This window comes from Camponotus vicinus, unplaced genomic scaffold (assembly GCF_025532165.1).
Source record: "Camponotus vicinus isolate PSW18456_S1 unplaced genomic scaffold, iyCamVici1.0 SCAF_8, whole genome shotgun sequence".
In the NCBI taxonomy this organism is placed as follows: Eukaryota; Metazoa; Arthropoda; class Insecta; order Hymenoptera; family Formicidae; genus Camponotus; species Camponotus vicinus.
Window position 1 is genome coordinate 12,160,309 of NW_028141980.1, and position 23,956 is coordinate 12,184,264.

Genomic DNA, 23,956 nt, shown 5'->3' on the forward strand with positions numbered 1-23,956 from the left:
GGCGGCGTAAAATGGATGCACGCGCCGCTAGTGTACAACGTAGAAAAAGCGTCCCATGAAAAATGGCAGCGTGGCCCCTCTCAGGCTTCTCTCTGCTTTATCACTATGGATGATGCAGGTATTAGCAATGATGAGGATCTGAGATGCCCTAGCAGAATCATATGACAAATGGGTACAAACATATCCATTTTTTATTATTTTGTAGAGCACTTAAACATTATAAAGCTAAAATCAAAATATTGTTCAGAGAATTGATTTAGTTCAAAGTTATCCATTTAAATTCTTTTAAAATTTTAATAGAATTTTATTTTTAGCATATATATAATTCAATATATACATTTATCCAAGTAAGAAATTGTACAATATTGATCTGAATTATAACAATCACAATTAATTACTTCCGAGAACTAATAAGTCACTGTTTATTATATATATAATTTGTAATCCTGTTTTTAATAAAGATAAAGATTAAAAATTAAGTTAAAGATAAAAATTAAAAATTGGATACTAATTAATGCTAATTTGTTGATACTATCGACCTATAATATTCTAAAAATCTTTTATTTACAAAATTACAATACGCCAATTCTATGCAATTAAAGAACAAGGCCTTGATAAGAAAGTCCATCAGAGTCTGCTGATTCCATTCTATTTCTTAAATGTTCCAATGTATTTGCCAAATGTTTTTGTATTTGATCAGTTTCCTCACTTGCTTCTAAATTAGGAAGCTCTTCTCTAATTTTCGCAATCACTTGATTCAATATTTGCACAGTCACCTAAAAAATAATCAAATTAAAAAGGGCAACTTACATAAAAAATAAATTGACATACTATTCTGTGAATCTTACAGCAGTATTTCCTTTCTCGTAGAAGTAAATGTAATGATTCAGCAGTTCTACATACAATTGCACTTGCACCGACGTATCCATGCATTGGCTCGCTATCCTAATACCTTTTTTCAAGCAATCTAATACTTTACCACCTTCTTGCATCTGAAATTATATTTCTCATGTAATTTATCTCTCAAATAATCGAGACTATAAATCGATGTATATTTTTATGTACCTCTTTTCCACCTGTAGCTAAAGATTTTCCTGACCAAAATATATGTGAACAAGTAGCGACTCCTCTACACTGATCAGGCTTTCTCAATAATTTACTAGCATACAAAGCGCATTGATTACGCACAGGTTCTGCGTTTTCTTCACCAAAACAGCTCATTTGTTCAAACGTAGCAATGATCAAAGTGATCGCCGCAAGCTGTGCCTTTGAATCGCTTATTTCATCCTCATATATTGAAAATGCTTGACTCATAAATTCATAAGCTACCATCTCAAAATTATCAAAACGGATTTCGCCGATTGCTATTGCACCTTGCAGAAATAGTCTCAAAGGTAATTCAGCTAATTCAGCCTTCATCAGTGCAGTGATAGTCGTATGACAGAATTGAAAAATTTTTTGACATTTTTTTTGCCACATTTCATCCTGAAAAAAAAAAGACAATGTAATGTCAGTTGATATAGTTATGACAATGATCTCATTTTAGATATAGAATTACAAACCTGATCTTTCAATGCTTTATATGTAAAGGCCAATTGATAACTTTGAAAGACTATAGGCGGCAAAGTATACTTAATTCTTTTGTTACCACCAGCACTGAAATGTTTCCTTGCAGCACTTAATATCATATATTGTTGATCCGGCGTTTCCGATTTGAAATGATGTATTAGTCTGCCAAGCAGACCTTGTTCCTCAGCAAAATCTTCAGGATCTTCTTCTATGTTTGGTTGATCCGGCTGATCTTGTACCAAGGGAGATACCATAGAGAGCACCGCATCCACTTGTTCTTGCATCGGTATCAATGTTTCGTTTTCCAAAATATTTGTTATTATGTATATAGCTAGCGATTTTCTACCCTCATAATCAAAATAATCCAAAAGAGGCGCATAATGCTCAAGTTTAAGCACAGTTAATATATTCTTATAATTATCTACAGGAATTTTCATTAATCTAACTAGTTCTCTCGAAACGGCACTATTATATTCCAGCCTGGGAAAAAAACAGATGTTTAATGTACAAAATATAAAAATACCTGCCAACATGTATAATAAATTGCTTAAACTTACTTATCAACATTTTGTTTTTGGAATATTTGAACTGTTGTGAACAAAACTTTATCCACATAATCTACCCGATCTGGATAGCATTTATGTGCTAAGTTTATGAGAGCTACTTGAAGAGACACAATATCTTCAGGAGGCATATCTTGCCTTGTCTATAAAAAATATATCTAATCAAATAAATAGTACATATACTTAAAATGTAATATGAGATATCTTGGAATTATTCTCAGACTTAAACTAGATGGTAAGGAATTTCTTTCTATCATAGAATTGTCAAATATTGTGCAGTATCTAATCATCACTGAACAGCCATTATTATACAGCCATTATTAATACATGTAATAAAGTTTATTCTATTTAGTAGATACCTGTATAATAATAGCAATCTGATCGCTAAATACATCAAAAAGTTTGACATCTTGTGGAATTCCTGATACTTGATTAGGACTTCCCGGTCCTCCTACGCCATCAGATCTTTGACTAAAGGCTGCAAGTCTATCGATTAGTGATATAATAATATTTTTAACATTCACTCCATTTTGCAATTCTGCACAAGACTTTAAGAATGCGTTTAATGTTTGTAAATGGAATTCATCAGGAAAGACCTAAATATAATAAAAAAAAACAAAATTATTCTTTTCATTTTTATTATTTTTAAGAATATAAAATATTTGTGGCATATAAAAAAAATATACCTGAATTATACATTCCATAAGATATTCCTGTGCTATGGCATCCCTACAGCTAACAACCTGTTCCAATATCCCTGGTAGTACAAGCTAAAATATATTTGTAATTTTAATAAAATTTGATTAAAAAAAATAAAGAGATTTTGTGTGTATGTATGTAATAATATACCTAATAATATACCTTTTTATATTTATCCAATGTTACAGATTCCAATTGACTAAGTCGTACAAGATTTGTTCCCACAAGAATTCTAAGTTCTTCCCTTTCTCTTTCTCTTCTTTCTCTATCTCTACTATGACCTTGATGTTGCATGCGTACCCATAATTTATTCATTTCTGCAAAATTCATCAGAACAAAATCTATGCTGTCACGAACCTGAAAATAAAGTTTTAAAAATAACAATGTATGTAGAAAAGAAAGATTCCATTATTTATAGGATACATACGGTCCCATCTTCATCATCGCCTTCAGTGACATCTGGTAAAATGTTCCTTGTGCATTGTAACAAATAATTTCTTAAAAATAAACCACGTAACGGATGTTGTACACCTCTGCACATTTCTACAAGATCTCTTAAAAGATCCCTTTTTAAGCCAGGAGTTGTTTTGATATAAACCAAACCAACAGTAATAAGTAAGTAGCTGGAACGTTTATTAGATTATCTCACTTTTCACAATCAGAAAATGATAATACAGAGTTTTATAGCAGATAGCAGTTTAAAACAGATACATACAGTCTAGGTACAATATTGCCAACATATTGTACTAATTCGTAAAGATCTGTAACCTTTCTTCCTTTTTGAAATTCATCCAACAAATAAAGTTCTAAGTGTCGTAGTTCATCTGTTATTGCCATATCTAATAATAATTGTTATAAGAAATATCTATATCTATATCAAATATACCAAAGCCAAATACTTGTATTCAATGCTATAAATCAGAAAGTCATTGAAATTAAATAATTAATAAGGATACACAACTCATAATAGCTCTTTGGACTAAGAAGAGAAGTCCTAAGTTCTCCTAACATAGTGGAGGCATGTTTTAGCGCATCCATCAATTTAGCCTTGTCCAAACAATGTTTCATCTGAAAAGCTTGGACTTTAACCACCCCGATAGCATCTTCCAACAGCTTCTCTTGCTCCTCCATCCCTGTTATGGCAGGTGTCATTGGCTGCGAAAAAAATAAAGATACCTACCAGGGGGACACCAGGTAGTACCACACTAGGTAAGCCATACAACTCAAGCATGCACTACAAATGCTTAACCATTGGAGATACATTACTTGAAACAAGCTATTAAAATTATCTCCTCGTGATTAAAGATAGACATTGAGAGGCAAAATCTATTTCTTGTACACATAATATTAACACAATATATCAAAGATTAATACTTTCTATATAAATGCACATTTATCTACAGTAAAAACACAATAATGTATAAATATATTGAAAAGTGATATATATTTGGAAGTAATTTTCTTCTAATATAACATAGGATACATTAATTATAATGATATGTGATAAGATTGAAGAGTATAAAAAATGTCTTTACAGTTTTTATGAACGCTAATTAATTCGCATAGAAACAAGAAATTAATTTTTTATTAATAGATAATTTCTTTAAATTAATTATTTTATTTTCACATATTATTGCCTCTTAAAAAATCTTCGCGAAACATTTTTTCCAAATTTTTTGCAACATATAACCTTTACAACACTAAGCTAATTTTTCATGCGACAATCACCACACGAATATAATCCACAACGGAATATTTACTTTTGCGAGCAGCATTGCAAAATATTTAAAACACTACGATTCTTACCATTTTCTTGAAAAAAGTACCCAATTAATCGTCGTGCACTTCCGACTTCCGATACTCGTTTTGACAAGACACCAGACACGTTCAGCTTGGCTAGAATTCCATATGATTCTATAGAGATCTCTGATTGGTTTTGATAGATAATTAATTTATGAGTATGTGTTTCAACTTGAATGTAAATACATAAAATACAAATTAAATTAATAAAATTAAGATAACTAATTCTTCTTATTTGAAGTAAAAAATAAAATTAAATAATTTGCGACGGAAAAAAGAATAAAATACAATAATAATAATAAATAATCGATAATTTTCGTAAATTATACTAAAAAACACTATATATATATTTAATTAATGTTAGATAGAAAAGAACATTTACAACAAAAAAATTGTACAGTTCATATCTTTCTCAAAATAATAATAATATTTTTATAAATTGAAATATAAAATTTTTAATATTTTTTATAAATTGAAATGCAATAAGGGAAGGGGTATAGTATTATATAATGAATATATACAAAACTGAATTACATATAAATGTATTTATTATATATAATCTAATGTATGCTGGGCTATGTTGGATTATCCAAAGAATGTGAATTTGTAGGTATCTGTTCCTAATGGATAAATAACCTTTCTATGAATCAATGCCAACAATAGCGCGAGGCAATTGTAAAGTATAAAATATTATTTAACCTTCAGTGTTCTCATATATGCATCCAACTCATCTTCTGATTCGTTTTGGTCATTATATTCATTACGTGGAAGAACAATTTCAGGGTCTTCAGAATCAAAATACTTTTCTTCTTCGTCTTGATTTTTCAATTCTACATTATCATAAGCTTCATTATCATCCACAGTGCTGAAAATATATTAAGAAAATATATGATAAAAACAATTGTTATCTTTAAATACCTAAAAATATTCTGTAGCTTTCTATTTATTTAAAGCTATTGTAAAAAATAAAATATGACATATATGTGCATAATGGGAAGGAAAGATATATACATATTTTGTATTCAAATTCATTTTAAAAACTATTTTATGGATATAAATATAAGTTAATATTAGTTTATATCTTTCATAAAATATTTGTATATATATTTTAAGAAAAATGATTATGCATATATAAATATATAAATATTGGTTTAATCATATAAATTATTTTAAATATGTTATTAATTAAATTGTGATGTTATATTAATTAAATTTTAAATATATATTATTAATAAACTCTTTCATTATATAAACTGTTATTAATATAAGTAAAAAATATATTTGGAGACTTTCTCAGATTGTATTTACATTGTGTGATTAGTATAACAAATATACCTATAGTCGAAATCTCTATCTTTACCATCCAGGAAACTCTCATACATATTTGTAACAAACTCTTGCCTCAGTAATTGTATTTCTTGGTTTGATATTTTACTATTTGAGAGTTTTCTATGTTTGCCTTTATCTTTGTCAATTATTTTATTTAAATTTTCACCCCAATGAGAATTAAGCTGTTTATTAAAATTTGTTTTAGATATATCTCTGCTATTATCATCTTCATCATCATCATCTGAATCATTCTCCTCTTGTACTTCATTCTCCTCTTCTTTTTGAGATTCCAGATGCTTTTGCAGTTTGTCCCTTTCAATAGTCTCCATAAGTATATCGATATAATTTGCACGTGTGTCAATTGCATCTCTAGTTTTCTTTTGCTCTTCTGTCAGATACTGTCCTACCAAATGTTCATACAATAATGGATTTCTCTTCATCATTTCGCATTCGCTGAAATATTCCCCTTTCTCTATTAATACCTTCAAAGCTTCATATCTTTTGTTCCTGACATCAATACGTCTTGTAGAATTATTAAAGTATCTCTGCAGTCTATTTATATGATAAACCGTCTCATAATCCTCACTTTTACTAAAGTATTCCAAGTGCTCCACTTTTAAATAGTGTCCAAATTTGGATAAGAATAAGCAGTGATTCTTTTTCAACAAGTTTTCAGCTGTGGCATGCTTCTCCTTGTACGTTAACTCAGGTTCTCCCTTCTGCTGGCTCTTAAAAATTGCTTTGCTGTTGGCCACATGATTTAGGATTTCCTCCTCAAGAGTATATTTTGTATCTACCATAGGAAAATTTGTGCTCTGTTTTTTGGTACTATTCTCATTCTCATTACATGATACATCTTCTTTCATTTCCACGATCATATTCCCTTCAATTTGAGATTCTTCGGCCTCTTTCATCAGGAAATTATATTCGATTCAGGAAATGGAATGGACTTGTATACGTCGACTTATCAGTCAGATTTATATCATTCGTATTGTAATCCTAGTGCAATAGAGAAGAGCTCGATCTAAATTACGCACACAAAGAATATGTATATATATATTCTTTACATCACATTTACTTCGTTATTTCTCGAGAGATTACACTTGCATTTCTTTATTGTTGTCACTGGCGGTAAATAAGATAAAGAACGTGATTTTTTATCTGAATATATATGTTCGCGTATATTCTCTCATATATTTTATTTTCAATACTTTGCAAAATTCACTGGACAATCAATCGTCATTCCCCAAGTTTGCATCACACTATGCGTCATACTGTCAAGGGGAACTTAACCTGTGAATGTTCGTCGATATGAGAGCCCAGCAGCAAGATATAATGCAAACGAGAAATCGTGATAAATATTATAGTGCTTATTAATATTGCGTGCTTTAGTATTTATGGCTTTTTAATCAACAGGTAAATATTTGCATAACATGCTAAATTACGTTGTTTACTAATATCTCATTACCATCTTATCTACTTATAATTAATTATCAGTTAGATCAATCGCACTCGATGGTGTCATTTTATACAATTTCTAATCTCTATAGTGCAACGTATCACTGTGATTTATTAACTATGCAATTTAATAAAATACCATATTGAGTATATTTGTAAGTAAAAGTGATATAAAACTTTGGAAACTGTAATATTATTAAACAAGATAACACATAATGTTATATATATATATATATATATATATATATATATATATATATATATATGTTTATTTTGTTTAGATATTCTTTACTTCGTTTAATTTATTTTTAAGAAATTTTTTTTATATTTCTGAATATATATATATATATATATATATATATATATATATATATATATATATATATAAAATAGCTTTATCATAATTTTGCATATGTTATTTATATTTAGTTTTTTCAATCCTTTTTATCATATTTCCAAAAATATTTGTTTAACCTATTGAAAATGAACAATTTCTTATTCATGAATTAATTTTAATTATAATTTCTAGCATGGCAGAGAATTTGTTGAATGATGTAGAAAGATGGAAGTGGAATTGGACCGAATTATGTGGATCTAGCAAAAATATTAATCCTTTGAATCCGGAAACACATGACTTGGATGTATGTTTTCAACAGCTTTGTCTTCAGGTAATATGTACGATAAATTTTATTTTGCATTAAATTTGAAAGATAAATTAATGATTGATTTTTTTTATCAAATTTATTTCTGAACTTTCAGATACCAGTATTAACTCTCATAGCTGTAGTCTCTGCATATTATTGTGGAAAAACAAACATATCCTCATCTCGACATCAGCACACTTACCATGCTATAAATATAAGAATTCTTATTACTATATGTCTTGTGATATTGCCTATCATAAGAGCGTATATTATTTTGACTAATACTACTATTTCTTTGGTGCATGATGAAGTGCAAGACTATAACACACCAGTACCAAAAAGATTGAACATTTCCACTTATAGGAATATAAATCCATCTTTAGATGAAACAGATATTATAAGCAGAATACATGATGGATTAAATCATACTATTAGATTTGCTAAATCAATTCTGTTGCCAGAGAGTAATGTTCAAGATACTACTGTAACTCCTGTTGCGCCTTCTATCTATAATTATGAGACGACACCAAAAATTACTGACAAATTTACTTCTGCTAAGCCAGTGGATTATTTTGTAGCAGGTACTGAAGGTTTAGCATGGGTTATGCATCTTTGTTTTATTTTAAGCTTGAAACGTGGACGAAATCCTAATCCACGAGGACCGGTATTAATACGAGCATTGATATTTCTTTTGATCGTTATTTCTGTGCTACTGTTACACAGTCACATCGATAATACGCCCAAAGATGATGTTTTGCCAAACTTATCACTAGGTTTTAGTATCAGCGTAGTTACTCTTTTGATATTGTATACAATAACATTGATACCGGGTGCCAGGCCGGAGCGCACAAGGGTATCATCTCGAAATGTCACAGTAAGCTATTATCACAGAATTGTCTTGCATTTTCATTAATCTCTATTTCTGGTCCTATTACGATTTTCTGAAAATATTTAAATTGCGTGGAACATTACTTAATTAAAATATTGTTCATGATATTTAAAATCACTGGATTATTAATAAACAAAGATATTACAGTGACATAACAATGTATTTCTAGATAGGAGAACGCACTGCTCTACTGGGTAGTCCTAGTTCCTCATACGTACAATTTCCAGAGGAACAGGACTCAAACTACCTTGGAGTTGCTATGGAAGATGTTACTATGATTTCTAAGCTTTTATTCCATTGGGTAACACCATTAATGGAAAAAGGCGTTAAGGGGTTATTAAATCATTCTGATGACTTATTTGATTTACCCTATCAGATTAGTACCAATGCAATTAGTCATAAAATTGACAAACATTTAAATAATATGGTAAGCAAACATCTAAGACATTCTATAGTTTATTTTACAATATAACTTTTTAATATTTTAAGCATAATAATTATTTTATAAATTAGTTTTGTAATAATAATAATAATAATAATGTTGTAGCCGAAAACAACAAGAAATGGAATCGAAAATAATTCAGAAACATTGCTTCAGACGAATGTAAAAGTAATTACAAAAAAAATAACACTGTCTTACTTGCTGCATAAATGTTTCGGCTGGGAATTTTATGCGGTTGGAATATTGAGATTTATCGCAGATTCCAGTTCATTTATGGGACCAATATTGCTAAATAGATTGATAAGTTTTATTGAAGATAAAAATGAGCCAATCTCACATGGATATTTATATGCATCTCTTATAATATTCAGCGCTATAATTGGTAATTATAAAGTCAAATTTAATTTCAATGTTAAATATATTTATTACATGAATTATATGACAGCATAATATTTATATATACATACAGGTGCCTTTTGTAATACTCACTTTACATTCTGGATGTCTATTGTCGGTTTGAAAATTCGCTCTGCAATTATTACCTTGGTTTATCAAAAAACATTGCATTCTTCTAATATCGACTTAAATTATAGTTTTAATTTTGGTGAAATTGTTAATTTTATGAGTACTGATACTGATAGATTGGTCAATAGCTGCCCTAGTTTTCATACATTTTGGAGTATACCATTACAGGTAATTACATGATAATAATATGAATCTAATACATTTTTTCTATCTATCTATCTATCTATCTATCTATATATATTAAAAGAATATATTTTTTTATATCTTACACTTTTAGCTTTCTTTATTACTACTTCTTAAAAATATGGTGTTTATATTTTCAGTTATTCGTGACGCTGTATCTTCTACATAAGCAAATTGGTGTTTCGTTTTTGGCTGGTGTTGCATTTTCGATAATACTTATACCAATTAATAAGATCATAGCAAATAAAATCGGTAAGCTTAGCACCAAATTGATGGAATATAAAGATGAAAGAGTAAGGCTGATGGGAGAAATATTACGCGGAATAACTACAATCAAGGTTAATGTGTGGGAAGAACATTTCTTACGGAAAATTTTCAGTTAGTACATTTTCATATAGATAAATTTAAAATAAAATTTCTTGCACTTAAATATATTTATCTAAATCTTTTTTTCTTACATAGAGCTAAGGGAGAATGAAGTGAAATATTTACGAGGTAGAAAATATTTAGATGCTCTTTGCGTTTATTTTTGGGCAACTACACCTGTTGTCATTGCGATATTAACATTTGCAACATATGTATTGCTTGGAAATGAATTAAATGCTAAAACGGTTTTTACTAGTATGGCATTGTTGAACATGTTAATAGGACCTTTAAATGCATTTCCATGGGTTTTAAACGGTCTTACAGAAGCATGGGTATCTCTTAAAAGAATTCAAAAAATGCTGGATGTATGTATATTTTGAATTTTATAATACAAAGTGCAAACACAAATTATTGTTAAACTCAGTTTCTATTCTATTAATTTAGTTACCTGACATGGATGCATCATTATACTATACAGATATTACTCCTGATGTTGATCTATTACTGCAAAATGTGACACTAACTGTAAATCGTCCAAAGCATAATGATACTGCAAGTCCAAGAACTATAATCTCTCCATCTTCGAGCACTGATATTAAAAAAAGTGTTACCTTCGAAGATGACGATGTCTTCGCCTTACATAATATTAATTTATCTGTACAAAAGGTAGAAATAAACTTTATAATATTCTCTTTGAATGTAAATAAATATTTTCTTCTTTTACACAGGGACAATTAATCGGTATCATGGGTAAAGTTGGAAGTGGGAAATCTTTACTTTTAGATGGCATTTTAGCGGAAATAACAAAAACTAAAGGGATAATAGCAGTTAATGATGATCACAGAGGTTTTGGATATGTAAAACAAAATCCTTGGCTACAACGTGGTACAATCCGGGATAATATTCTCTTTGGAAAATCCTATGATCATAATAAATACAAGTAGGTATCAAGCGTCTTGAAATTGATGATGTTAAATTTTTGTATTTTTTATATCTTATATTAAAGTTTTTATCTTATTTTATGATTGTATAATAGGAACATTTTGAAGGCTTGCGCTCTTACGTCCGATTTGAATTCATTGCCTAATAAGGATTTAACAGCCGTTGGTGAAGCTGGAAATACTTTGAGCGGCGGCCAAAAGACGAGAATTTCTCTGGCTCGTGCTATATATGCGGATAAAGATATTTATTTACTAGATGATGTATTAGCGACGTTGGATGTCAAAGTTGCTAAACATGTATTTCAACACGTAATTCTAGGCTTGTTACGAAATAAAACCAGGATATTATGCACGCATCAGATTCAATATTTGATCCATGCAGATATAGTCATTGAAATGTCAAAAGGAAAAATTATTAATCAAGGAAAACCGAGTGACGTTTTGCCCGATCTGGAAGATTATCTTTTATCGGAATCCATCGAATCCGACTTGGATATCGCGTCTATGAAGATAATACCCAATGAATTTAATCGATCGGAAAAGAACGAGATAGATCCGCTACTTGAAAAAGAAACTATTGAAAAAGGAACAGTACGCTTCTCAGTATACATGTATTATATCAAGGCTATAGGACAATACTTGGCAATCTCAATATTTCTCTCTATGATTTTAATGCAAAGCTCAAGAAACATTACGGATTTATGGTTAACATATTGGGTGACTCATGCTAATACAACAGCGATCAATTCAACTGATATGTCTCGACCCGGAAAATTGCAATTCTATTACGATCATTATGGCTTGCATGATATGAAGTATTATTTAACAGTTTACGTCTTACTAGCTGTATTTAATTCTATTTTTACTTTAATCAGAGCTTTCATTTTCGCATATGGTGGTTTGCAAGCAGCCATAACGACCCATAAGCAGCTTTTGAAGATAATTATGCGGGTAAATATGAGCTATGAAATAATTCGCTCTTTTTTGCGATATCAAGTTTATTATGAAAATTGTTTCAGGCAAAAGCAATGTTTTTCGACATTCAACCGCTTGGTAGGATTATAAATAGATTCTCATCCGATACATATACGATCGATGATTCTCTACCTTTTATTGCCAACATCTTACTGGCACAGTTATTTGGTTTAGTTGCTACCATTATAGTTACAGCTTATGGGTTACCATGGATTTTTCTAGTACTAGCACCACTTATACCAATTTATCATTGGATACAAAATCATTACAGGTACAACTTTTTTCAATTCTCTACAAATATATTGTATATATATAATTTTCTCCAAATTTTTTTTCTTTTAGATTAACATCGAGAGAGGTAAAACGGTTATCCAGTATCACGCTGTCTCCTTTATATGCTCATTTTAGTGAAACTTTGAGTGGTCTAACGAGTATCAGAGCCTTTCGTACTGTACCTCGCTTCAAACAGGAAAATGAACTGCTACTAGAAGCCAGCCAAAAAACGCAATTCGCTTCTGTAGCTATCAGTCAATGGCTCGCACTAAGATTGCAATTTATCGGTGTCGCCCTTTTAGCCGGAGTTAGCATTATGGCAGTGTTGCAACATCAATATAACATAGCTGATCCTGGTTTAATCGGTTTAGCGATCACATACGCATTATCTGTAACCGGATTATTATCTGGAGTTGTAAATTCTTTTACTGAGACTGAGAGAGAAATGATTGCAGTGGAACGAGTTAAACAATATTTAGATCATGTGCCGACTGAAAATGTGACGGGTACTAATCCACCTTACGCATGGCCTAGTCAAGGTGTTGTAGAATTTAGAGAAGTTGTTTTGAAGTACAGGTAAAATTAGTTAAAATTTTTTGGATAAAAATAATACACAAGAGCCTAGCATTTAGTATAATAATTTAGTTAATTTAATAGTATAATAATTTGTTATATCTGCAGAGATCATTTAGCGCCATCATTGAAAGAGGTAACATTTATCACGCGACCAGCAGAAAAAATAGGCGTCGTTGGTCGCACTGGTGCTGGAAAAAGTTCATTATTAGCTTCATTGTTTAGACTGACAGAAATCAGTTTTGGGAATATATTAATCGATAACGTAAATATTCAAACATTGCAATTAAATGCATTAAGGTATCTATAAATTTGCAAAAAGTTATATCCAAAAAAAAATAATCACTGTATATCAATAGTTATAAAAAAAGAAAAATATTTTAGATCCCGTTTAGCTATTATACCTCAAACTCCGTTTCTCTTCTCGGGTACTATTCGAGAGAACGTGGATCCATTGGACCAGTATACCGATATGCATATATATAAAACTCTTGAAAAATGCAAGGTGCACTCTTTAGTTTATCGATTGGGTGGCTTGGGTGCAGTCTTGGATGAAGGTGGTAGTAATCTCAGTGCTGGTCAGAGACAATTATTCTGCTTAGTCAGAGCTGTGCTGCATAATGCGAAGGTACTTTTTATCTCTAATATTGTTCGAGAAAGCAATTGTTCATATATTAATGACTTGATATTTATTTACACTTATTTATCATCTACAGATCGTCTGCATTGATGAGGCCACCGCAAATGTAGATCAAGAAACGGATAAATTTATTCAAGCGACAATAAAATCTTCTTTCCAAAGTGCAACAGTTATTATAATCGCTCATAGAATAAAGACAATTATGCACTGTGATAGGTATTTTTATTTTTTAATTCTAAACTTATTTTTACTTAATCGCTCATAGAATAAAGACAATTATGCACTGTGATAGGTATTTTTATTTTTTAATTCTAAACTTATTTTTACTTAATATAATATGTTTGCAGACATAAAAGACTTTATTAGTTTTTTATAATGTATATGTTTTGCTCTAATTTTCATTTAAAAAATATTATTTTTTCTATTTAGAGTTCTAGTGATGGGTGATGGAGAGGTATTGGAATTTGACGAGCCAAATTTATTAATCCAGAATGCCGATTCTCATTTCTATCATCTGGCTAGTCAAGAATTTTCGGATCAAGAATAACTAAGCACATACGATCTGGTTATGCAGTATGATTCAAGATAATAAATGTTTGTACATAATGATTGTGTATGTGATGTATTATATACATGATATGATATTTTTTAAGAGACGAATTATTATATTTTCATATGAATACAAGAAAATTACGTTTTTAAAAATAAATTTAGGAAGCGATGTTTATAAAAGTAAACATTTTTTATTTATATATGCGAGAAATGTATTATATTAATATCATTGCTACCGTAAACATTAATCGCGAAATTATCTAAAGTTTAATTAATGTTTATGGAGACGATATTCTGTACAGGTTGTTCATCTATACTTTGTATATAAATAAACATGCAATAAGAAACACAAAAAAACATTCTAATTGATTTTCCATGCTTTATATAATTTAAAAGATAATCTCTTTCTTCACCAGGAATTTTATTACAACTTTTATCTAGCTATATAATTTTATAACACACAAATGTATTATTCCGAATTGCACTTTGATACAATTCATTTGAGTGATTAGCGCGATTTATATAGTAATTAAGAACGCAATTGCTCGCTGTTAAAGGCGAACATTTTGCGATATTGTTCACGGAGTTAATTAGCGCCCGGTAGCGCGTATGCACGTGTTGCCAGTCACGTTTGCGTGTCTTTGTTTGTCTGTGTGTAGGCTTGAGGAGAGAGAGCGGCATAATTTATCCCGTAATGTATCCGGCATTCAGCCATATGACATGACGTTTCCTCGCTGTCATTGTTATAAGGCGGCGAGAATTAATGAGCTGTAGCCTCGGCTAATTTGCTTCCCGTTTTTTAATTGCCTGAAATTTAGCGGGACATGTACTACGCTATGTCGACGTGTCAACGAAAGTGAGATGTCCCGTACACTCGTGTTCTGCCAACTGAATCGCCAGAATGCGAGAGAGGTATGCCTCAGAAAACAAGCGCGATTCATGCCGCTAATGAGGTCGTTTATTTTACACGATCGGTCGGTCTTCCGTAGCTTTGCGATGCAAGAAACTCCCGAATAAGCTGAACTCTATTCGTTACGGTTAAGCTATCGAAAATTTCTCTCTTTAAAATTTTGGTTTAATAATTAGATATTTTAATATTAAATACTTTTTAATATTAAAAATACGTCAATTAGTTTATTATATATAAATATATAAATGTGTTTTTATTATTTTTCTCTTTATTAAAATCCAAACTTGCAAAAAGAGAAATGTCTTGAGCAAAAGTCAATTTTCTTACCACGTATTTTATAAACTATCGCGGAGATATAAGCGCATGACATAAATCTACGATAAGCTCCATTTTTAAATCAAAATTGCCTGTGCTTTGCGGCAGGAGCTCACGTGTCTCAAAGGACTGACGGTAAATAAAAAAAAAATTATACAGCATGATAGAGCCCTTAGATCCTCCTTTCAGCTTTGTACCACGTTGCCTGAAAGTATTCGCCGCGCGCGGAAGGAATACTTTTACAACAGGACATTCTGTTCGGTACGGTGAGAAGCAAATAACGTAAAGTTAAATTTCTTTATTTTTCAGCATTTTATATACTTTCAAAATTTTCAATATTATTAAGGTATTAAAGATTTATTTATGTATTTTTTTATTTTAATCATTTTTCTCTTTGCTCTTATATATTATTAATAATTTTTAGCCAATGTGTACATTTAACTTTGTACGAAATTTACATTTATTAAACAATTAAAAACTGTTAAAATATATATACATATTAGTTTCGCGTAATGAAAATCATATATAAGTGCAGAAAAAAATAACGTAATTCTCTGGCATAAGCTTTGTTAAATCGATAAAATACATATAATGTTCGAGTCAATGTTCAAACGTATCTCTCTCCTCAAAGGGTTAGTTCATTAATGAATTACATGGGCTTTGTGGAATACTTGAAATCTTATCTTGGACATAGCAGATTGTCGTATCACCGATGACATGCAGGTCCTTTACTCTTACACATTTCTCAGCAGGCACTTGAGATTTAAAGCATAGTCGCTATGTATTACGACAAACGGGCTGGCTACTCCAAAAATGCGTCTATCGTAGGATTAGTTCGATTATATCTATCCTAAAGATCTGCTTTGGAAGGTAAAAAGAGATAAAAAGAGAGAGAAGAGAAAAAGAGAGAAAGAGAGAGAATATGTGCGTGTGTCCGCCTCTTTGATAACTATCAGGTGCTATTATCCAATTCGATTGCAATTTCATAGTAAAATGGTCGCGGATATTAAATCATAGGCAGGCGCAAATCGATATGGTGGCACATTACCGCCGTGTGCTGTAACATAATTACCATTTATTACCGCAATTTATACGACACGGACGGTATTGCCACGAACCGCATGCTACTCAACTAAAACTGAGAAACGCGATCGTATTTAAATTTATGCATGGGAAATCGTGTTGTATAATATTGTTATTTTGTGTTATGATCGTTTCTGTAGATGCCATTTTTTAATTATTAAGATTAATCTAAAATGTTCAACTCTGTTTTTCTTTGTTATTACGAAATCGATTATTATAACATTGTTATTGTTTTTATATAATCTTTTTATAAATCTAATAAACTAATTCTTAACAATTCAGAGCAGTGATTTCATTTAAAGCAGAGATATAATAATTAATCAGCCTGCAATTTAAATTAGGAAATGCACCAGTAATTGAATAATAATTGATTCACTTTTGATCATCTTTTATCATGTCACAAGTTAAGATTCGTTCCTGTCGAGATTAAAACGCGGTAGTACGCGATAAAGGATAATCCGGGATGATAAAAAAATGATATCGCGGTGAGACACGAAGACACGGTGACGCGGATGTCAAGCGCAAAAGGCTGATTACACGACCATATATCTGAATTAGGAGCGAGCCTCCATAACTCATTACGCTCACAATTCTCTTTCGTCAGGCGGTCGCACACGTTGCTCGCATAAATCACAATTTGCTCTACTGGTGGTCGCAGGTGGACAGAAATAGCGGATGCAAATCTAAAAAGCTACGATTGCGTGCGACACGCGCGTGACGCGTGCAATCGATCTCGACGCGATCTTTAGCGCCACTAATTACAACAATGATGCTTTTTTTTCTCTCCTTGCTTAATCGATTCAATAAAATCTTTTTGACGCTAATGAGTTAAATGCCAAATCAACCACCAAAAATATGAAGATAAATCGTTCTTTATTGTTACACTCTACAATTCTAAACGCACATATATATTATTTAATATTATTTAATTCTAGTTTTTTTAATTTAAATATATACAGGATATATTGGAAAATATATATCTTCGCATAGCATTCTTTATTCAATTTGGAAGTGACTTTTTTTTAATAAAAATTTGATCTCTTTTCAAATTTTTGTAAATTCTACTTGAATTTCACATTTTAGCACATTTTCAATTTTTGACAAATGCCATTGCACCAACATAAATAACTATTCTCAATAACGATGATGGAATAATATCTCTCGGTCTTTTTAAAAGTAGTAAAAGAAAATAACAACACAGGTAAAGAAAGAAATGTCACGAAACGCGAAAGTGACACCTCTCATATTTCCATTAAGTAAGGCAAGACACGTCGAATGACGAATATAACGTGCTAGCTACTGCTTTTACCATGATTAGTGCGCGATAAGATGGAAAGCTATGTATATACATGTATATGACCATATGTACGTGTGTATCAGAAACGTCGAGATACATCAGCATTCAATGCATAGACTCATTTGTGCAACGTAAGTTATGTGATACGAGTATCGATATATCTAGCATTCATATTAGGTTTTTCTCTCGGAAAACGTGCGAATTGTTTCATATGTCGTAACATTAACGTTGCGCTGATGCATCTCCTTTCATCATTGTTTTTTATTCGATATTAAAATACGAAACATAAAACTCTGACTGATCAAAGTACGATTGAAAAAGTTTAATTATTTCGAACATTGAATGTCGCGATTGTGTGTGATCCAGAGTATTAAAGAATTTCCTTTTCAATATTATAATATGAGAAACTAGAAGTTTTATATTATAAATCCTTGGATAATAATTTTGATTTAGAAATTTGTAATTTTACAAATAACTCTTTGAAATAGTATTATTTTACAAATAACTCTTTGTAACAGTAATATTATATTTGTTACTACTGTTTCAGAGAGTTATTTGTAAAATTATAAATTTCTAAAGTCAAAGATTATTATTAATGAATATTACATAACATACATAAAAAATACAACAAAGCTTTTTAAATGTTTTTCATCATGTTATTTTTTTTCTCTTTCTCTCTTTCTGGTTTCCTTTCTCTAGTAATTTACTAATAGCATAAAAATATTTTTGAAATCAAATATAAAATATATAAATAATAAAAAATATAATTATAATTACTATATCATATAATATATTATAAATAATTACTATAATAATTAATAAAAGATTGTCCACTTATTTCCAAATCTGACTATTAATGATAAGTTTTCATAATTGTTTATTATTTTTTTAATATTATTCATTAGTATTATATTTTTCCAAGAATAGAATGTGTTAATTTTATCTCACGTTTCGTCGTCGGGTAAAGATTAAGGAGCTTCTTACCAACAACGCGAATAGGTGTGTATCTCTAGACAAAGTTTCGCATAACTTCTCATGCGCGCAGAGATATGCATCACTCGCATAATACGAGTCATATTGTACGGTTTGTCGCAACAAGATATACGTAAATATGACACGACTCTTCTACATTTATTTCTATTTGCGAGCTCATTACCAAGTCTCGTGTTAAGAACGTATTCAGCATCCATTAATGACCAATGAAAATGAGATTTTCTTTTCCTTCATTTTTTTTCTGTTACAGATCATGAACGCACTCATTCATTACGCGTCTTATTATAATTGACAAGTCGTGGCAAGCCGAGAGATAGCTGCTTCATTTCAGACCTCGAGCCTCATCTAGAATGAGATCAAGTCGATGTATACTCGCAAATCTTCCTCTTATTCAATATATAAGTATTATTTTAGTAGATAGATTTTGAATATATAGATATCGAATAAAAAGCAGATAGATCTAATAAAAATAAATACGTCGAGAAAGAGAGAGATTCAAATTTTACTTTAATAACATTCAACTCTGTAATAACAAACAATATGTTTTCTTATAATACAAATTTTAATATATATATTCTTAAATCATTTGCATATACACACAAAGATATACAAAGGATTTGATCCCATCTCTAACTACATCCCCTATGATCCACGGCGAGTCAGACGAATTTTGTATTCTCGCATGCGACGCGCATTCACCAAAGGGAAGCGTTTAATTGCGTTTAATATTTCTGCTCGGTGGGCGGAACCGATGATTATCCCATAATATTGCGCGAAATATTCAGTTTCGATTACATCGGACCGCAAACGTTATAATACTAGAAATAATTAAACGCATGATACTTGCGGACGGTAATGCTGCACATAATGTACATCTATTGGTCGATATTTTTGTAAACATTAATCCACGATCTCGACAAATCTGTAGAACTGTAATTACTGCTAATGAGCAGTACAATTATCCGGCATTTTTTAATTAATTTTAAATGAACAAAGCGTACGCGATTTCGTAAACAACTTGCTGCTTCGACGAGACTTTTAATTATGTCAAACTACATATTGCAACAGATTTTCCCTTTATATTTTTATGTAGCAAGATTAATAACGATAAAAATTAATTAAGTTATAAAATACTTCAGGAACTTTTTTGGTTTATAAAGATTATAATTTTGTTTATAAATAAATAAAGACTATATAATTCGTCATCCATTTCGACTAAGCTTGGCTTCAATTCGGTGTACATAAGATAATCTGAGAACTTGAATAGATAATACCTGACGACGCATCCATGCGAAAGCGCATGTTTGATCGAGTTCGATCCCCCTAATTCATTAGCACAGAATTTCAAGCGAGACAGTGCGCTTTGTCCGATGGGCATTATAATAATTTAGCGCCGCGCTGTTGCCAGGAATATATGACTGGTTCGCCCAGTCTGCACAATTGGCTTCCACCTGATACGAAATAGATGCAGCTCGAACTGGATGGGAGTCCATTCGTACTATGCCAAATGCGGCAGAGATAGTAATTGGCTTTCTCTATCCGCAAGTCCGCTATATACGGTGCACCATAAAAAGCAACTATCCTTGTAGCAAATACGAAGTATATGAAAACTTTAAGGTGAAACAAGCATTGTTTGTAGAATCACCACGTTACTCTATTGCTTTGATTATAATTTTATATCATATTATATGCCAAAAATATTTGTGGTAAAATTGTATTTTGGATAAATACATATGTAATTAACATTTTATTTTTAAAAATTTCGATACATGAATATCTTTTATTTCATGATGGGAAAGATAAATTTTTTAGATGACACTGTATAGACACACGCAGACAATATCATAATTTTTGATCTCATTGCTCCGAAATGAGAAATTCATATACGATAGTTGGTTTAATATATCGGTACAACGGCAAGTTTGTTAATTGCACCGTGAAAGTTGTTTCATTAGTAAAATGGCTAAGCCGGCGTATAGATGATATCGATTCTACCAAAGATTTTATTAGAAACTTAGCCAAATATATATTGTATTGCAATTAAGTAATAACATTTTTTATATTCGTTATATTATTGTTTTTTTGTAATAATTAAACTGGCATAAATTTAAAAATTCTACATTATACACTACTACACTTCTATATACATTATATGTGAATTCAAATAATTTTTCTCTCTTTAAATTATTTTATTGTGAATCGTATAATAATTTGAAAATTATTCAGGAAAGTTTAATTATTATTAAAGTTGCAATTTGTTGCAACAATATGAAAAAAAAAAAATATATATATATATATATATTTTTTTATATACATTTTATACATTATACATTTTTATTTTATATATTATATATTTTACAAATATAAAGTAAAAAAGAAACATAAATAATCAACGAAATTTAGTATCAGAATAAAATACCAGTTCAGATATTGCTTTCATTGTTCAGTTTCTTTTTTCCGGATCGCATAACATGATTTTATTTACGTCTGATAGAATTCAAAAATCATCACAATTGATGTTTATCGAGCATACAGCTGCATACTCATTTCCGTGTATAAAATCGGAAAACTCGGAGGATATTCAATTGCATTATATATGTTGTGTGTATATTTATGTATGTAGCAAGGTACATCAGTTGTACATCATCGTACGATGAGACTATCCCGTCGTATCGATTCTCTCGATTCCTCGTAATCGACACGAAATCGTCAGACTTCGACATCTATAAGGCCTCTTCTCTCACACAACGTATGCCACGCTTCCAAATCGGCGTTGCCTGCCGTTGCCTCCAGATCCTTCAGATGGTTTCGTATCCGATTACACACCCGGTGTGTGTTAAATGAGAGCTGACAAAAACACGTGTAACTTTCAATCGACCGAGCAGACGTTCAAAAGATTGCCGGCGAAGTTCCTTAATTGGATTAAATAAATTCGGCCGGACGACATCTGAGCAATGCGTGTTCGTGTGTTGTGTATATAGAGTATCTTCGTCAAACTCACCGCCAACACATGTTGCAAACATGAGAATGCATTCTCGTGTGAATGTGATAAGACGCGCCGTCTCTTGCGCAGTGTCGACGCAAAGGGTTGAAATTGGACGCGAGGGTGTCGTCCAGGAATTCAATAAACTTACACCCTAGTAATACGCGCGCACTACGAGTTTAAGCTGGCGTTTGCAGAAAACAATTTGTACTCTTGATTAGCGCAATTACCATTTTGGATAGTTGTATGTGAAAGTAAGTCTTATATAAAACAAAACATATATTATCTTTTCTTATATCTCATTATCTGCACCATTAAGAAGAAAAGTCGTGATTTAAGTAAATATAAATAAAATTTTGATATATGTATTAATATTTGCATGATTATTTTTGCGACACATAAAGATTTAAAAAAAAGTATGATAAAATAACTTTATAATTTAGAAAAATTTAGAAAAATTTTATAAATTCTTTTTATCATAGGAAAGATAGATTATTTTGCAAATCTACAAAAGTGATTCTGATTTCTTATTTCTCAAAACGCAAAAAGCGTAAAAATAATATTGCAAAATTTTAATGTATTTAATTTATTAATAAATAATATATCTCATAATGTTATAAGTTTTTGATTTATTCAATGTTAATAAATAAATCTCATTGTGCGTAGTAGTATCAATTTAAAAAAATAAATGTATATAACGATGAAAGAGAAAAATATTCATGATAAAGAATCTTCCGTTTCGGAATTTATGTTTAAAATAGAGATATATAAAACATTTTTAAATAATTTCCGCTTAAAATAGAGATCTCACTTTTAAATAAAATAACGACTGTAAAAAATAAGCCTTTCCCTCATAACATTTCGTAAATCATATTACTTTAAAGAAATTTAAATATCTATTTCTATTTTATATGGTATAATAAAAAGAAACATATAATAAAAAAGAAACACATCTTCACGATAACTTAATCAAACAAGCCAATTATATTATAAACAACAGAGAAACTAATCTCTACCGTTTGTTTTAAAAATTACTAGTTAACTAGTGTAAATATAGAACATATGTGAATAGACATTATTCACACATTTTCATCTGTCATGTTTTTAAAGATCGTGATGATGACATGCACCACTAACTCTAACTGTTGATATAAATCCCAATAACTCATGTACATTTTTTACACTGCGAAACTACTCGCTCTGTCGGAAATGTCCGCGCGGAAAAGAAAAGAGGAAATCAAAAAAGATTAAAACGATAAGCGCGAGAAGAACAGATACTATGAACAATTGAAAAGAAAAAAGATAGCGAGATTGGACGAGAATAAAATGCTGAAACGCGACAGTGCGGAATATTAGAATCAGCGTCTCGCAGAGAAGCACAACAATCTTTAATAGAGATCCGTTCCTTACTTTGAGCTGTAGTTTCGATACTGACAAGGACAATTTCACATCATCCACGACAGTTCCGACAGTTCACGACGTATCAAGAGAAAATAAAAAATAATAGAGAGTACGAAGCACGGAGCAAAAAAGCTCGCGAGAAATTCGAGATAACAAACTCGATGAAATAACAAGAAAAGTCTGTCTTGTTATACATGTCATAAGTTTTGTCATGAATATAATCATATTTAACATTAAAATTTTCGAATTTTAGCATGCGCGAAATGCTGAGAAATGAAAGTTTTTTTATATCCCATTATATACATACATACATACACACATCTAAAACTGACATAAAATTATAGTCGCGAAATAGAACGTACGGATGGAGATTACAATGCTTTTTGTACGAGAAGAAACAGAAAAGGTAAAATGCAACCATCGAGTAACAGCAGTTGAAAATGTAGTCCAACATGTTCTTCGTGGTGCTTGCGCACTGCGTGGGAGATTTAAGGTCGTCGTCCCTGAATCGATCCAGAAACTTTTCGAAATCTGCGACAGCAATGTATCTCGT

At 30.7% G+C, this 23,956-nt stretch overlaps 3 protein-coding genes across 13 annotated transcripts; 1 reads left to right on the top strand and 2 right to left on the bottom strand.

The window, feature by feature from the left end:
- Positions 1 to 540: 540 nt before the first annotated feature.
- Positions 541 to 4,727, bottom strand: LOC145975334 (vacuolar protein sorting-associated protein 35-like). Of its 3 annotated transcripts, none has more exons than XM_083105728.1 (12): positions 4,638 to 4,727; positions 3,788 to 4,007; positions 3,547 to 3,670; positions 3,259 to 3,454; positions 2,994 to 3,188; positions 2,819 to 2,902; positions 2,492 to 2,728; positions 2,127 to 2,275; positions 1,563 to 2,049; positions 1,066 to 1,485; positions 849 to 992; positions 541 to 776 (listed from the first exon to the last, which is right to left on the bottom strand). In XM_083105728.1, exons 1-12 carry the CDS (start codon positions 4,638 to 4,640, stop codon positions 597 to 599), a joined length of 2,439 nt encoding a protein of 812 aa, XP_082961854.1. In that variant the 5' UTR covers positions 4,641 to 4,727; the 3' UTR covers positions 541 to 596. The 3 variants fall into 3 exon arrangements, with proteins under 3 accessions (XP_082961854.1, XP_082961855.1, XP_082961853.1); XM_083105729.1 differs by having other exon boundaries at positions 3,788 to 3,986; positions 4,638 to 4,726; XM_083105727.1 differs by lacking the exon at positions 4,638 to 4,727 and adding an exon at positions 4,592 to 4,621.
- Positions 4,639 to 7,594, bottom strand: LOC145975335 (coiled-coil domain-containing protein 97-like). 7 transcript variants are annotated; one of them, XM_083105733.1, is made up of 4 exons: positions 7,429 to 7,594; positions 5,967 to 6,984; positions 5,331 to 5,496; positions 5,166 to 5,251 (listed from the first exon to the last, which is right to left on the bottom strand). In XM_083105733.1, exons 2-4 carry the CDS (start codon positions 6,872 to 6,874, stop codon positions 5,207 to 5,209), a joined length of 1,119 nt encoding a protein of 372 aa, XP_082961859.1. In that variant the 5' UTR covers positions 6,875 to 6,984; positions 7,429 to 7,594; the 3' UTR covers positions 5,166 to 5,206. The 7 variants fall into 7 exon arrangements, with proteins under 7 accessions (XP_082961862.1, XP_082961861.1, XP_082961856.1 ...); XM_083105731.1 differs by having other exon boundaries at positions 5,967 to 7,253; positions 7,429 to 7,593; XM_083105732.1 differs by lacking the exon at positions 7,429 to 7,594 and adding an exon at positions 7,039 to 7,405 and having other exon boundaries at positions 5,967 to 6,959.
- On the top strand, positions 5,983 to 14,772 carry LOC145975333 (ATP-binding cassette sub-family C member 10). Of its 3 annotated transcripts, XM_083105724.1 has the most exons (18): positions 5,983 to 7,376; positions 7,948 to 8,086; positions 8,178 to 8,643; positions 8,836 to 8,936; positions 9,121 to 9,378; positions 9,499 to 9,775; positions 9,863 to 10,086; positions 10,242 to 10,479; positions 10,564 to 10,832; positions 10,912 to 11,133; positions 11,196 to 11,407; positions 11,504 to 12,359; positions 12,428 to 12,654; positions 12,726 to 13,232; positions 13,338 to 13,529; positions 13,614 to 13,857; positions 13,946 to 14,085; positions 14,299 to 14,772. In XM_083105724.1, the coding sequence occupies exons 2-18, from the start codon at positions 7,949 to 7,951 to the stop codon at positions 14,414 to 14,416; spliced, it is 4,689 nt and encodes a 1,562-aa protein (XP_082961850.1). In that variant the 5' UTR covers positions 5,983 to 7,376; position 7,948; the 3' UTR covers positions 14,417 to 14,772. The 3 variants fall into 3 exon arrangements, with proteins under 3 accessions (XP_082961850.1, XP_082961849.1, XP_082961851.1); XM_083105723.1 differs by having other exon boundaries at positions 8,178 to 8,936; XM_083105725.1 differs by having other exon boundaries at positions 5,984 to 7,376; positions 8,426 to 8,936.
- Positions 14,773 to 23,956: the final 9,184 nt, after the last annotated feature.